Source organism: Solenopsis invicta, chromosome 9 (genome assembly GCF_016802725.1).
Source record: "Solenopsis invicta isolate M01_SB chromosome 9, UNIL_Sinv_3.0, whole genome shotgun sequence".
NCBI lineage: Eukaryota > Metazoa > Arthropoda > Insecta > Hymenoptera > Formicidae > Solenopsis > Solenopsis invicta.
In genome coordinates this window covers 9,563,698-9,580,474 of record NC_052672.1, presented here as the reverse complement: position 1 = coordinate 9,580,474, position 16,777 = coordinate 9,563,698, and the positions used below count along the sequence as shown (strand labels likewise).

Genomic DNA, 16,777 nt, shown 5'->3' with positions numbered 1-16,777 from the left:
GAGATATCCTCGGAACGCGTGCGAGCTCCCCACCCCCCCGTTTCCGTCGCCCTTCACGGAATAGGCGGGAGGGATGGAGGAGCGCCTTTATGATATAGCGGCTCGTAAAGGCGGCCCGATGTAGGAAAATATTAAAATTGAAAATCCTCAACGGTGATATACGCGTGCGTGATATTGGTGGCCGGCAGCTGTCCTGTTCCTGAAGGCTGCTGCGAGGATGAGAAAGAGAAGAACGAGGAGGTAAAGCAAAAAAAAAGGGACATGTTACGCGCGAGTAGGCGCGCTCGAGAGGAGAAACGGACGGAGACGAAAACGGGGGACGGGCGCGATATTGTCTCGAGACTCCGTGTGCCAGGACATTGCTACTTTAAAATATCATCGCGAACATAAAAAGGGAGTTCTCCGCGTGCACATACCCACCTACGTACAGGCCCTTTCAGAAGTCACCCTCTTTCCAGTAACGTGAATCCAACGGCAAATTTGATTAATTTCAGTAATCAAATTTTCAGGTTTTATAAATCGTCGAAATGTTCCGTTTCTTGAAATATCCTGATCCAAATTGTAATCTAAAGTAGTCACTTAAAAGAAAATTTCGAAGAAAATATTTTTGATCTGTGTCACGATGCGATATAAGTATATATCAAGTGGCGTTTAATTGAATATAAAGTTATCTGTTTGCGTAAAATAAAAAATTCTCTCCATCACGTTTCCAGTTGAAAAACTGTCGATATTTTGACTAGGTTAAGTAATCGGGTCTCCTTAATTAGACTCCCAGAATTTATCGCGAGGAGCCGCTGCTTTTGCAACGACACGTACATGTATATCCGTATCACGAAGGGATGCGCGAGGGTGCGTGCGTGAGCCCGGCAAAGGGTGTGTCGTGCCACTTGTCGCGAGGACACACGTGTCGCATGCTATTGGAGTTGGCAAAAGGGTGACGCGCCAAGTCCACCCCATATACGCGCCGTTTTCCGTTCTATATGCGACCGTGTATATACGTCGTGACTTTTTCGCGCGTATATCCATAGGCGCGGGGACTTTAAAGTGAAATAAATTAGAAATTTTAGAGGGGGTGAGCCGCGGGGGCTCCTCTTTCGACGGCGCGAGCAGCCAACCCCTTCTCTCCCTCGGCCCGACAGTGCGACGCGGCGTGTCGTCGAGGGTGCGTGAACGCGGAGGGTGCGTCCCGCGTGCGTTTTGATAACTACGATCGCGGTTTTGACACATTTGTCACTATCGTTTATTGCGCCGTTCGATATTAAACGCCACGATATACAGTCGTTCATGAACTCAGTCACGGGGACGATTTTTTAATCGCACTTCCGTAGCGCGATGCCAAATGTCGCGCTCGACCGCGTATAAGTGAGGGTGATTTTAATTGAGGGTAAAAGCATTATACAGATTCAAAGCGACCTTTTCGTTACGCATTTTTCCATTACAGGCTTTACTGTCGACGACACAGCTGTAATGTGTTACGATTATGCACGCCGCAAGTACAATCGAAATGAAACATATTGTTTCCGTAAATTCAATCTGCAAAAACCTTTTCTCGTAATTTCTTTTTATTATTTAACTTTAGAACGCTACTCGCGTACTTTTCTCACGTTAATATTACTCTGGATGAAAATTCACTTACTTAATTGAAATTTTTAAGAATTTTTTAGATTTTTTTGCTTTTTAGGTTGCAACACGAAAAGAATTTTACTGTAGCCAAAAATTTAGCTAGAGATACAAATTAGAAAATAATTATTTGCTGAATTTTTAAAATAATTAAACATTCTGAGGCTAAAAGATAATTATTACAATTACTCGTTACAAATATTTATTACAGATATATAACAGAAAATAAAGTTTGTAGTGTTTTGAGTAACAAAAATAAAGATTTTCTTCTAATCTTTGACAGACGTAAAGAATTTTTTTTTTTCGTGAGAAATATTTGCATAATTTTGTGCAGTAGAGGACGTTTGTATCCTACCAATGTAATTAAGGGTTAAACGTACAAAACATAATTTTTTTAATAGTTATTATTATTTTCACAATTATTTTCAGACCTGTGTTTCAGCAAAATCATTCTTTGCATGAAGGTAAAATTAAAATAACTGAATCAATGTTTTAATATTAAAAAAATCCTATTAAATATTATTTTAAATATTATTTTAAGAAATTTTTAATAATACAATAAATGTACTAAATTTGAAACAGCGTCTAGGTGAAAATTCAGAGTAGCCCTTTAGGGTTAAAATTTCTTTAAAGTTTCTTAGCACAGAAGTAAGATCACAGACTTATTTAAGAGATACTTTAATTTACATTCATGTCATATGGTGAATACAAACAAGACGTAAGGTGCAACGGTATTTTGGTACGTTCCAGACGCACCTGGATTTTTTACCCTCCTTCGCGCACTTCCTCCTTCAAATGTCCGGCATATTTTATACTTATAAAACATACGTTTAAGGCAGGCTCGTTCGCGTTTTCGCCTCTGCCGGATAATGATTCGCGCACGCACGCAATTACGCGCAATTTGTCGTACTTATCGACGCGAGCATCGTGACCGCGGCGTGTACAACGTGCTCTTTCACGAACGCTAGCCCACGGCAAGAATACACGATGTCCCTGACCGACCGCGGTTACTTTTCACCGTATAGATACCGTCTGCGAATTGTGCCGAGGCGAAGCCTCGTGTTCGCGAGACTGCCGGCGATGAATAGCCTTTCAATGGGAAACAATCGATGACGCATCATTTGAACTGCGCTCAAGAGTGTTGAAACTTACGCTGCAGCATGCTGAGTTTTAATTTCTCTTCTTTGTCATTCGTAGGGCTACCGCGCCGCTCGTGTTCCTTCGGAAGATCAATTCTTGAATTTCGATTTGTCATTCGAAAGGGACGATGCTATTTGCCGATACTTCGTATATCGGCGACTTTGCGTTTTGCATACCTTAATCCAAGGCCGCCACTACGTGCTCCTCTTGATCGGCTTTCAAAGACTTTTATCTAAATTAAACCTGTTTTCCCCTCGGTAAAAGAGAGGTACAGCGACGGGGCGAACATTATAACTAGTATACGCATAGCACGAGAATTAAATTTAATTTCGATATTCTAGGAGACTACACACTGTAAATTACTTAAATTAAGTATAATTATTATTTATTTTATAAGTTTTTATATTCGCAAATCTATCCTAAGTTTAGCATAAACATCAAATTTATTCAAAATATATTTTTGAATCCTAGTAATTTAATACTTTAATTAAGAATATTAAGTATTAACAAAAATACAGTTTGCTTTTTGTGTGTTCTGATTTTTTTTTAATAAAATTTTATAATATTCTTCGAAAGAGTATAAATTCTTTAGTTGAGAGTACACGATAATGAGTTTTTCTAAAATTTGTGTTGAATATATTTTATGACTGTTATCAAGAAAATATAAAAATAATCATTACTTAAAAGAAGAAAACGTAAACTGAGTAATTGTTTTTTCTTAGCAGTAGAATTAGTACTTTTCCATGTGAATACGTATCATTCTCGTACTAAGGTAACGATTATTCAATTTTAGTTTTCTTCTCGTAAGTAACAGTTATCTTTAAAGAATATTTTCTTGGTAATAGTCTTAAAATACACTCATCATTTACTTGAAACAAGTAATACTTACTGAAAATAAATTTCTGTGAATAGGAAAATACTATAAATTATTTGAATAAAGTATAAATATTGCTTATTTTATAAGTTTATATATCTGCAAAACTATCCTTTGTTTAAATGTCAAACTTATTCCAAATATATTTATGAATTCTAGTTATTTAGCACTTTAATAAAAAATTAAATTTGAATAAAAATTTGATTACTTATTATTTTCATTTCTTCTTCATAAAATTTTATAATACTTTTTGGAACGCAATATGAACAATCGATATGACTAACAAATTTTCTATTTAATATAATTTTTTGGAACGATATAAATTCTTTGTTTGAGTACAGGATAACGAGTATTTTTTTTTTTAATTTATGATGAGTACATTTTAAGACTATTATATCAAGAAAATATTCTTTGATAAAAATAACTGTTACCTAAAGAAAAAAGTAAATCGTGTAATCTCTTCTTAGCAGTGCAAATGATATTTTTCTGTGTGTAGAGATACTTTATTCAATTGACTTAAAACTTAGAAGAAAACGATCACTTCGCGCTGTGGACCATGCACAATTTTTTCGCCGATATCCAGCACAAAGCTGTACAGCGCAAATTATTTCGACGATCAAAATCATACCGCGACCAAGTCACAGACCTTATCGGATTCGCTTGTAACTATCGTAATGTTACTGCGCATTAAAGTGAATCGTCGGCCGCGATCGAATGCACGTATTGTATTACCTTTGTAAAAGCGAGAGAGTGCCATCGGAACGGCGCGGCGGCAGCTGTCGGCTGACACGCGAGCTGGAAAAGCAAGCTCTTTTCACCTGCCTACCCGAGCCGAACGATACTAATTGTGAGATAACGCCTTCTTATATATTTATATTTCTGCCCTCGCAACAAATGGTACGTACATACGCGATACCCCGAGGACCTTGACGTGTCGTTCGCCACGATGAAAATGTAAGGGCCCCGCTTAACATTTCACGTTTGTAGATTAGTTTGATATTATCACTTAATGAAACGGTGTCGCTTAATAAAGATACCTTCGTACGAAATAATACGATGAAGAGAAACATGTCCGCGGATTGATATTTGTCCATGCCGTTATTTTTCTCTCGCGCGTTACATATCGAGGGTCTCGTATCAATTAATGGCCTCGTTTAATTAAATTCACGTCGAGGTTTATCGTCCGCTTATTTACATGTGCGATCGATTTATATATAATTTATCTGAAGTCACGCACAGCGTTCTACGCTACTCGCAGATTGATCAGCGAACTCGAGTAGTAATTTCGACTTTATCGGGATTACCGAGCCTCTCTCTCTTTCTCTCTCTCTCTCTCTCTCTCTCTCTCTCTCTCTCTCGCTTCTCAACGTAAAACATCGCGCTAATTACGGCGCCGATTAAAACGTGTCTCGAGGTCCATTCGAGATTAACCGGCGGGGCAATCCGCTATCCGCTTCGCTCGCGACATTTGAAGGGAGGCATTGTGTTCGGACAGAGGCGGGAATATGAAGATTCGCATATACATAAGAGCCGGATGAAAATGCATGCGTGCAGGCGATAGAGGCGATGCACGCGAGGCTAGTTTTCGCGGCATCGCCGGTTTCCCTTACATACGCGCGCGCACACGTACGCACGTGTACGTACGTGATTGTTTCGGATCGCGCCGTTGTCGCGGAAATGCGAATTCGCACGCTCGAGGTGATATTCATAATACGGTGCCATTAATTACTCATTGTCTCTGCGACGGCACCATCCCCCTTTTCTTTCCGCATCTCCCACCCGTCCGTCGTCGCTGTCTCGCTCGTAAATGCACGTCACGCATCCGAGCAAATCATAATAAGATATGCAACGCGTCGGAGAGAGGTGTGATACGGTTCCTCCCCTGGTATTTTTCCTCCACCTTATTACGATTTCCTTCCAGCGAGAAAGGGAGAGGGAGAGGGAGGAAGAGAAAGAACGAAAGAGAGATTGGCGTATCCTTCCCGTAAGACGGAAACGACGAACAGCGCGGAGGGAATACGCGTGTACAATTAGAGATACATTATTCATTAAACTGTAGACCGAACGCGTTCATCAGTGGTATATTAATAACGCGCGCACCTTGCGTCAACGTGAAAGCACGTGAACATTGTGTTCGCGTGATATTACACGCTCGCCGAACGAGAATATCGTTCGTCTTTTAATTTGCCCAATTATCGATACGCTCTCCTTACTCCTGGTCGTAATTAATATATAAGTGCGTTTAAACGCCGCTGCTTTTAGCGGAAAGATTGGAGATACGTATACACTTATTCTTCTTTAAATGATCGAAAATGCCACGACTTGTTCGGAAACGTGTACGTCAAAACTTATTTTTATCGCAATTTTAGGGCTACACGCCGCTGCATATCGCCATGCAATTTGGCCACGAGAACATATTCAATCTCTTGGTTCAAGTATACGGTGAGTACGCACGTTCTCGAAAGCTATACGATGCAAAAAATTCCATAACGACCGCATCTTTATGGATCTGGAAAATTTCATGCGCTAAAAAAAATTGTCGGAAAATTAAAATATTTAATTCGATACGACGTTCAACTAACTAGTGAGTTGATTTATTTAACTTTCCATTAAGAAATTTTAATAAAGTTTGCATTAACTATACCTTTTTTCGTGCAATTAAACAATTGTTGAATCAACTCAATGCTTACTTGAATGTATCGAATTAAATACAATAGTTTAGTTTTTCAACAAATTTTTTCTGAGCCTGGATATTGAAAATATTTCTTCACAATATTTCGGGGCAAGGGATGGTCTTATTGGTATTATTGTCATGATACATAGTTGGTAGCAGCAGTAGTACTACTCAATTTAATATTGTAATATTGCTTTTTCGGTTCAACTTAAAAATTGCGTTTCAAGATTGGAAGTAAGGCGCTCAATTTGAGAAGAAAATGTAGAAGAAAAAATTGTATTAGGGGCCGTATAAATATTATGAGCAAATTAGCATCGGTATTAAATTGATTTTTAATTTAATTATGTTTTGTTTTCAAAAATTACGTTTGAAACCGAAAGTAACAGCGCGCCGTTCGATATGAATTGGAACATGTGAAATATTATTTTAGCACCAAGATCTTGTTATGACCGTCTTGGCCAATTTTCTAATTAATTTGTTGTACACATGTCTCGATCTTAAATCTATATTGTATTAATAGGGTGTGATGATTTACTTAATTCTAAAGATTAGATTTGGCAATCGTGAAACCGCAAGGAATTTGTAATATGAGATACTTTAAAAATTCTCATTTGTTATTGCATATTCTTCGAGAGCTTTTCAAAATATTATAATAAAGTTTTTCATTGAGGACTTTTCAAATTATGAGACTTAAAAGTTACTCTCTTCAGCATGTGCACTGAGACCCTAAAATATCACAAAGAAAATACGTTTTGGAGGAAAATGTTGAGTACAAAAGTTTTGTTATTTTTGTGTTAGCTCATATCATCATCTGTTTCTCTTCGAGCCATCATGCAGTGTCGTCACAGTTTTATAAATCACACGTCAAGTAATATATTTCATAACTTTCAGTTTAGAAACTATTAAACAACATTTTAATGAATACAATCGTTAAGTTTTAATATAAAATATTGATTATTAAAAAAGTTATTGAATGTAAATGGGTGCCCATAATACCATCTTCTCCTCTACATAAAATCACATAAAAAATATTATTGAACACTAAGATTCTACGGCCGTTCATTGGCTTTTTCTCGATTTTAATTATGTTATACATATCACGATCTTATCTCAATTACTTCTCGAAAATATATTTGCAGGTGCGAATCAGGAGGTACGTGACTACAGCGGTAGGAAGGCCAGACAGTACCTGGCCTCGCAAGAGGCGGCAGTCAGCCAGGACACGTTCCACAGTAAGTACATTCTCTCTATGAAGGAAGACGCCACTTAGAGAAACGAAACGCAACTTTTGTACATAATCTGCGGAGGATTGTAGTTTACAGTTGAATGTACCGAGATGTTCCGTCTAATAGTACAATATTAACGTCTCTATTTCTCGCATATTACGAATCAGTGGCGTCTTTTCTGTAAATACGATCCGCAAGCCTATGTTGGAAACTTTAACGGCAAGCTGTACAAAGCGATCTTCTCGCCCACCTTCGAGAATGTAGCACACACACGCGCCATTTTCGTTTGTTTCCCGATTTAAGAAAAAAACACAGCCCGAATGTGTTGATGAACAAGCTCTCGAAGATGTTCTATAAATTATTCATATCATATCCCTTTCTCCCTGCGGCTCGCATTCGCGACGAAATTGCGGCGAAAGTTCGACCGTGGGATATTAAATTCTTTTTTTCACGTATTATAAAAAAATATTTGCTCTTTTTTTCCACGTGTTATTATCAAGTGAGACATTGTTCGTCTCACGCTATGGAAACGGGCCGTAGAAAGAAAGCGGTTTGCATAACGCGAATACAAAAGACATAATCGCCGCCTGGAAAAGTTGCTTAAAGGAGTTCTCCGATCCCGTGCCAAACGCGCCCCGACCACACCGCTCTCGCGTAGCCGCCGTAAAACCAATTACGTTCCGTAGTACACTGTAATTTACACCGCTTGTCAGTGTGAGTCCCGTCAAAGTTCCGTTGCTTCCCGCCGTGTATCCCGTGTCGATCATTGTTCCCCGTTCTCCCGCTCGTTTTCGTGACGTTTGCCTGTCACGCTCCAGCACGGTCCGTTAACAGCCGATTCCGCCTAATCCCCAAAGATTGCATGCGGGCACAGCGATCTATTTGTCAGTACTTTACGAGCTAGTATTCCAAGATTACTAGTTATCCCACATATGCTCACGTCTTTTGGATCTTTCCGAGTTGAAATTTTGGACCTATTTTCGACCTCAATTCGACCTTTTACGCCTATTTTGATACTTTAAACCCTCAAATAGACCTCTTTTGATACTTTAAACTCTCAAATGGATCTTTTTTAAACCTATTGAATCTATTGCGATTTTTGTGGAGGGTTTAAAGAGATTTAAAGAGATCGAAAATAAATATCTCAATGTGGGAAATTTTCCGATAACCATTTTGAGGCTCAATGTAGAAGCTCGATAGATCTAATTTAGGTTGAAAATGGGATTAAAATTTCGTCTCGGCGGGTTATCTTAATAGCTCTTGTACTTCTGCGTATCAGTAAACTTCGCATGTCTATTAGCACCCATGGTAATCCACTACTGATTAATTCTCAGCACACCGATTACCAATAGTAACTACGCAAGTAATAATGCATCCTCGAGCTTCAGGACACCTCTTTGTCGCTTTAGATGCCTCTTTAGGTTTAAGGTGTGTAGATGTAGGTCAGGCATGACGTGGACACGATATTCGGAAGTAGTTGGAAACGGAGAATGGGTTACGGGCTCGCTCTTCGGTGAGTACTCCGGGGCTCTGGAAGTATTCTTCTGTTGTAGGGATTACTGCTGCCGCTACACTCAGGCAAGTTCAGAAGCACACCTCCGCTAAAGTAGTAAAGCGCTTGTGTGTCGCCAGATTAAAGTACGTAGGCGCACCTTAGAGTAACGTATGACTGTCACTTTTCTGCACTTCTGACGTGAGTATCTCGAAGTTTCACGTGCCTCGCTGCGCGAATGTACGCTCCGGAGATTCCCTCGCCCCCCGAGGATATCGTTCGCCGAAAGAAGCGAGCGTTGAATACGAACCCGTATTGCTTCTGGCGCTTTACGAGTATTCAGGAAATGTTTCGTCCGTCATTGTCTCTCTGCTAAACGTCTGAAATGTCGAAAATGTGCTAAAGCTTTGACGTACTTATTTCGAGAGTAATAACTCTATGTAATTGATCTGCATAAGATATATTTATACGAACTTTATGAATTAATACCTACTTAATATACAAAATGTGAATAAGTAAGGGTTAAATATTTTGGGGACGTATAATATTTTTTTCGACTAAACATTAGAAAAGAATCATATAAACATGGGCTAGAAACTCGCTCAAAAATCAGAAACTCTTAGTTTCTGAGATAAGAAAAATATTAAGAAACAGTGGAATATTTTGAAAACGAATCAGTTGACTTTATATCTAAATACGCCAGAGTAAAGTATAAAATATTTAGTAAACTAATGATTTTTTGGTAATTTTATTTTACTGGTTTTATATGTAAAATAAGTACACGAATCATATTTTAAAAATCTCAATTTCATTAAAAAAAAAATGTAACTTGTATAATCTTGAAAAATTAATTCTTTCGAAAATCGATTTTACACGGTAAGAATAATTGCACTGCATCATCTAAAAATTTAGCTAGATCGGAAAATGTTATGTTGGTCCGTTAAAATAATTAATAAATATGTAAAAGCCTACGCATAACAATATTACTGCAATTTTGATATTCTAGCAACCAAGTTGAATATTCGATACAATTTTTTAAATGGTTTTTAAATGGTAAACATATTTTTGTAATAAATAGTAAATTAAGCGGTAAATATAATTTTGATCTGTATTTCTGCAAAATCGTTTTTTCCATATTTATTATTTATCTTCCTCTAGACCACATAATTTTTGTCTGACACATTTATTGTTTATTACTTCATTTTTAAAGTATTCCATTGTTTCGCAGTAAAATTCTTTTTATCGCAAAAACCAAGCGTTTCTAAACCAATGTTCTAACTTTTTTAAATGTTTGATCGATACGTCTCTAGAATATTTGACACTTATTATTTTAATTTAGTTATTAATTTATCCTATATAATCAATAATCGATAATGAAACAACTTTTTTCGTGCGTAACTTATACGTTATTGTCTCTTTATCGACAAAACATTGACCATACGGTTAAAATGTTATTGAAATGAACTATTAAAGTGGCAGTAGTATATCAAACTGGTAGAAAATTTATGTTATGCAACTGGCAATGTGAAGTGAATGAATCTTGAGACGCAATTTTTTTTATATCATGAGCGATGAAGCGCTGATGATACATTTTCAATTAAAAAATAATAAGGCTCTCCAGCCCTGAGCCTTAATTTATCTGTTATATAAGACATTTCGTTTCACATTGCCGCTGCTGTTATTTGTTATTGTTTTTACGTGGGCATCTATGTGTGATACGTTGTTATAACGTGAGTAAGGCATGTACACGTAAGCATGAGAAGCACATGTATATCACGTCGACCGATTCTCAGCATCACGTTTTATTCGCACTAGATAATTATTATATCTGATAACAAAGACAGGACGTGTAATTCTCGAAAGGGAAAGTAGACTTAATTTTTGTACTAATTTGTTAACTGTATTAACTTCTTTTTTGAATCTCTTCCTTCTGTCTAATTCCCCGTGACACGAATCATACTTTTGTTGATTAACAAAATAAGAAATAACATTTTCATTAAGGAGATTATTTTTTCATTGTAGATTCAAATTTGTTATTAACAGAACAAAACACCCAGCATAAAACTGCTTCTCTTTAGGCTTTATTAAGTACATCAACAATAATTAATATGTTTCCTAATAATATCGTATTTTTGAAACAAATTTATCTTTTTTCTTTCTATTCAGTTCTAACTCACTTGCGACTTTTCTTTCGTTATTCGTCAATCTTCCCATTTTCCCGCTGTATGAAACACAGTTTCAAATGATTTTCTATTTTATTTCAGAAATAAAAGCAAGGAAAAAGCATGCAGGTAAGAAATAATTCCTTTGGTGTCCGAGTGTTTTTTAGTAGAGACTAACTTAGCGCATGAGAAACAAGCTAAATAGACATTAACACGAGAGCATTAGTCTCCTTTTTCGTTAAACTTATGGTTTCAATAACCCCCGCTTACAATCGTATAGTATCAGTTTCAATAATTCTATAATATTTGAAGAGTATTTTATTTCTGTAGTAGAATTAATTAACGTAGCAAAATATGGATAGCCAGAGATATACGCGAGTCTATCAATCGGCTGTATTCTTCCGCTGTAAAAGTTACATTGTAATAAGAGAACTGTGAGCACCGTAACAGAGCAATTGATTGAATATACAGAGAAAGATCTTGGTTTCCTACGAATTGGCTCATTGAACGTTCGCGTGAAACGTACGACGGAAGCCTTCAGTCAATTCCTGGGTGTGGCAACCAGCAGTACGGCTAACAACAACAACGAGAAGATTCATAAGTCATGGGGATCCGCGGATAATGTTCAGGTATTATTCTCTTCAGCGCGTCTCGAATAGAATCGAACGCGTTGCACATTAGGATAATGCATGAATTCCATAACGACAAAGACGTCCAGTTTCCTCGACTAAACGTCTTTCTTAAACATTACCATTCTACATGGAGAGAATTTTCTCTTGGAACTTGTCTTCAAAATGTGGCAGTTATAGGTAGTCAGCATAGACTTTGAAGAATTTTATTATATACTTTTAGTAAAATTTGGTTAAATATTTAATTTTTATTATAGTTATATAATATAAAACATATATCAATTAATATATATGTTTTATATTATATATATATATATATATTTGAGATTAAACTTTATTGAAATTCTATTAAAATTCTCTTTATGTTATTCCATAACTGCCATGATTTGAATGGTAAATTCTAAAAAATAAATAAAAAAAATTCGTATGTATAAAGTATGTATAAAGTACAAGAATAACAATAATATCTTGAATGCATGCATCGCTGACCCATTCATAATTATACAAATCTAATAAGAGATATAATAAAATTATACAAAATTTAATGGAATCATATACATGGAAAGAACATCTTCATTACGGCATCTAAAAATTTGGTTAGATATACAAATCAGAAAATAATTTTATATTGGACCAACAAAATAATTATAATATATAGAACGCTTGATAATGTTGCTGCAAGTTTTGACATTTTAGTAACCAAGTTAAACATCGGATACAATTTTTTTAATCGTTTAACATAATTATTATAAATCTGTATTTCAGCAAAATTGTTCTTTGCATGTAAATAAAATCGTATTTTCGCCAATGGACACACTCTGATTAATAGAATCATCGATTAATAATAGCATTCGAAATTACTATCCATTTTAATTTTTCACGTGTTTCGCTGTGATGTTTCTCGTCGCAAGCTGGATCAGAAGCTGATGCCACCGCCGAAGTACGCACCCATCAAGAAGCGCAGGAGCAGACGGACGCAGGACTTCAATTCGTTGCAGGAGCAGCAGCAGGTTGCCAGTCAGCCGACTACGCCGTTGCTGCAAAGCAAGATCAGACCGAATCGAGCTGTGCAGCGTCGACCGACGTCCACGACATCGGTCAGCACCAACTCTATCGCACCCGGATCCGGCAGCGTCCAGCAGAATGGCGATTCCGACTCCGATACAGCATGCGGTTTCGATTCCGCGTGGCGAGGATCGGCTCAGCTATAATTAGCCCATTTCATCACTCTAAACACCAATCACGCTTATAAGACTGCACATGATGAAGAGCTTCGATCCCGAAAAGCTTCAGGGACTGATAGTACCTCTTGGCAATTCTTTAAAAATAATGGCGAAAGTGGGGACATACGTACATGTTGCTCGCAGCAATTGTCTCCACGTCAATGTTTTTTAATACACGGAATTCGCAGATTGTTTTATTTGGCAGGATTTAATTGTTAATAATCAAAAAAATCGAATAATAAAGATTGCGGATACTTCAGACATGGTTCCCTCATGAAAATTTTATTATACGATTCATATCTCAATTTTTTTTAACAAGTTTATTAAATATATTTTATTTTTTGGTATTTAAATAAATTATATTGATGTTGTATGTGATATTGTCACTCTTTCTTATTTCGAAATACGCAAGTTTGATTTTCAATATATTTTGTATATAAAATTAAATACATAATTTGTTTACTTATATTTACATATCGAAACTGCAAAGCGTAATTTAAGAATGTGTAATATTGCGTTTGCCTATTGCAAAATATATATTGCGAAGTAGGTTTTACATATGTAGAACAAATTTTTTATATGTCTCAGGATATGTACGCAGTTTCTAACTTTACGTTCATATATTGTATATATTACGCTGTCTTTATTTTAGCACATTTTATGTAAAATCTTTAGACAATTCGGTGCTCATTACATGATAATCAAGAAGTGTTTTATTAAGGAAGGGATGAATTTTTTGATGAATACTTAATAATAAGAAATGTTAATCATTGTATCGTTAGTAAGCATATAGGGTTGCAATTATTATTATTATTATTATTTATATTGTTCTTTGTATAATTTAAACAATAAATATCATATTTGAGATTACACTGACTATTTTATCTTCAATCTCCAGGATTTCTGTCAGAGGAAGTTATATTTCATTTTTTAATATTATATATTTTTACTTTGCTAATATTAAAGTCATATATATTGTCAATTTTATAACCTACTTATTTTTCGCATTGCGTTATCTAATTTATTATAATTTACATTACTTTCATTGTCGATATGAAAAGAAATTCCGTGTAAATATAACTTCAATAATCCCTATAGACATAATCTTGAAATGCATAGCACACAACCATACTATTTCTCATGAAATCTGAATCTTCTATGGTCTATTATTGTCTTCATACAAATCATACAAATTTCTAATTTAACATGAATAAAATGCTTTTTAAATGCTTTTAATTTTTAATTGTAATTTTTAACTGGTTAGTTTTTTATTCAAACTTTTATTCCAAAGTTTATTATTACAACTTTTAACATAACTAAATTAATTTTATAAACCACTAACTTTAATTTAAAAATATATTAATTAAATCAATCCTGATTATTTATATTTTACGATTAAACGTCCAATCCTGATTTATTTCTTGGATGTATGTTGTAGCGACATCCTTGCGCGATCAAGGGAAACTTTATTTTACCTCAAAAGGTAAGCAAGTCGTGTTCTCCTCGGATAACGTTTTCGTCATGTATTTTAACTTCTTTCCGTCTCTAACGCTAGATGGACGATCGTCTCGCGGCATGGAAGCACACGTATTCGGCCCAACTATTGGCACACCTGACAAAAGGAGCGCCGACTGCGCGTACACAAACTTTAAATTTTTCCTATTCTAACGGCTTTTGCGCGATTCATTGATTCGTCTTGTCGCGATTTATATGAGCGCAATTGGAACAAGGCGCAAACACAAACATGGGGGGCAAATAAACAGTAGATACAAATAAATTGACTCACCGTTCATCACTGGTCGCTCCGTCTCGGCCGCAGTCCTCCTCACGATGATTCATCTCGATTCACTTGGCCCGAACACGCGACCCCTCGTTTTCGGCACTCTCGAAACACTCCCGGTATTCACGCGCATCGAAAACTCGGTATACGAGGCAACGGAGAAGATACGAAACACGGTTAAACGCGACACGACTTCGCTCGATGCATCATATCCGACACAAGTCGACACGACACGATGGATGTTGGCACGAACGCCTCACGGTCCGACGGTCCGACACCACTTCACTTTCGACACTCCACGGCACTCTCGAAACACTCACTCGCATCATAAACTCGTACGCATCATAAACTACAACGAGGATGCAAGTTGAAATGCGCCGCGACGCGCCACGACCTTCCGCCATGCTCCCTAACCGACCGACTGCTGCGTAGTGGCAACGATAGTTGCCGATTAGGAACGATTGAAGTTGATATATTTGTATACGCGCGCGCGGGGTTTTCTACACCAGGTGTGCCAACATGCATTGGCACGTAGTATATGTCCACGTTATAGAGATGGCGTATGGCGTCTCGAAAAATCGTAGGCATCGGCCGGCATGGTCACTCGGTCGCACGTATTATTTAGGGTGACTTGGAGCAGAGAGGAACCTGAGAGCGGCCACGGCAGCCTTTTTCCTATAACGCTTCGAAACTCCCGTACACTAGTGACGCACATCTATTCTGGTCAGAACAGGAACTACGTGTCACATCTATTTTTCAACCCGCCGTTAAAAACAGCATGGATGTTAGCACGAACAACAACCCACATCCATCTCTCGAGAAATGGATGTAGGTTGTTGTCCGTGCTAACATCCATTTTGCTGCAAATAAAATCTGACGCGTATCGCGTATGATGCATCCAGAACAGGGGTCGAGAATGTGCACAAATGATTAATTACGTCTACTTTCGCGTAATTTTTTATTTATTATAGTCTGAATTATTTACATTAACATTGATATTAATACATATCAATACGTTTATGCCCATATTTTGCACAATCATATTTTTACTTAAAAAAGATGTTTAATAGTAACAGAGAGAATTTGGTTCTTTAATAAAGAAACATTCATTTTACGCAGTACGTAAAAAATAATTGTAATTAACATCGCATCATATGATGAAGAAGAAATAAATGTCTTTCCACGAATAAATATACCATCTTTTTATTTTTACATAATTCTTTATTATTTAAATGTCTTCAAATTATGCTTTTGAAAAAATTAGCTTTTTTAATTTTTTTAAATCTTGACGCAACTCTTTCTCTCTCTCTCTCTCTCTCTCTCTCTTACTCTCTTTCTATTTTAACGTGATTGTTCTTTAAGAGTTTAAGCTTTAAGCCTTCAGTTAGAGAGAGAAAGCATCGCGGTGATAGACATGGAGCAAGCGGCGATGTTATCTCTATGGATACCCTCCTCTTCACTCCACTCTCGACCTATCACGTTTTCCGTGCTACGTTTAGGCCGTAAAATTCAGAAAGAGGATTTCGGACGATTTCTGCGCAGGGACGTGGAGAGACTAGAAAGCGCCCACTCTTTTTTTAATATGTTACAATGGCATATACATGCATACGCATGATTTACAAATGACAATACGCGCGATTAATATGGCACAATAAATAATAATAATAATAATAATAATAATAATAATAATAATAATAATGTAATAAAAATCAATGAAATATATGGATACTTGAGTATTATTTTTATTCTCTAACTTACAAACGTGAAGATTATTGATCTGATTTTAATACAACCTTTCAACAGTTTTTACGAAATATCACGTAAAGATTAATCAAAACTTTAAAAAAAAAATTAATTAAGAATTATATAATAATAAGACACCAGACACCTTTAGTCGATTTTTTGACAAAAACTTGACGAAAAATGATGAATTTTTTCAAAATTAAGAAAAAACTTG

General features: G+C 36.4%; 1 protein-coding gene across 2 annotated transcripts in view; it reads left to right on the top strand.

The window, feature by feature from the left end:
* Positions 1 to 13,303, top strand: part of LOC105196166 (ankyrin repeat domain-containing protein SOWAHB) — a 278,892-nt gene extending 265,589 nt beyond the window's left edge. The window contains exons 11-16 of one of the 2 annotated variants that reach the window (XR_850740.3): positions 6,004 to 6,076; positions 7,448 to 7,540; positions 9,088 to 9,112; positions 11,291 to 11,317; positions 11,660 to 11,817; positions 12,729 to 12,953. Coding sequence is in view for 1 of the 2 variants with exons in the window: in XM_011161939.3 (XP_011160241.1) it covers positions 6,004 to 6,076; positions 7,448 to 7,540; positions 11,291 to 11,317; positions 11,660 to 11,817; positions 12,729 to 13,028 (651 nt within the window). In the remaining variant the exon portion in view is untranslated. Of the gene's footprint in view, positions 1 to 6,003; positions 6,077 to 7,447; positions 7,541 to 9,087; positions 9,113 to 11,290; positions 11,318 to 11,659; positions 11,818 to 12,728 lie in introns of both variants that reach the window. The other variant, XM_011161939.3, reaches the window with a different exon arrangement.
* Positions 13,304 to 16,777: the final 3,474 nt, after the last annotated feature.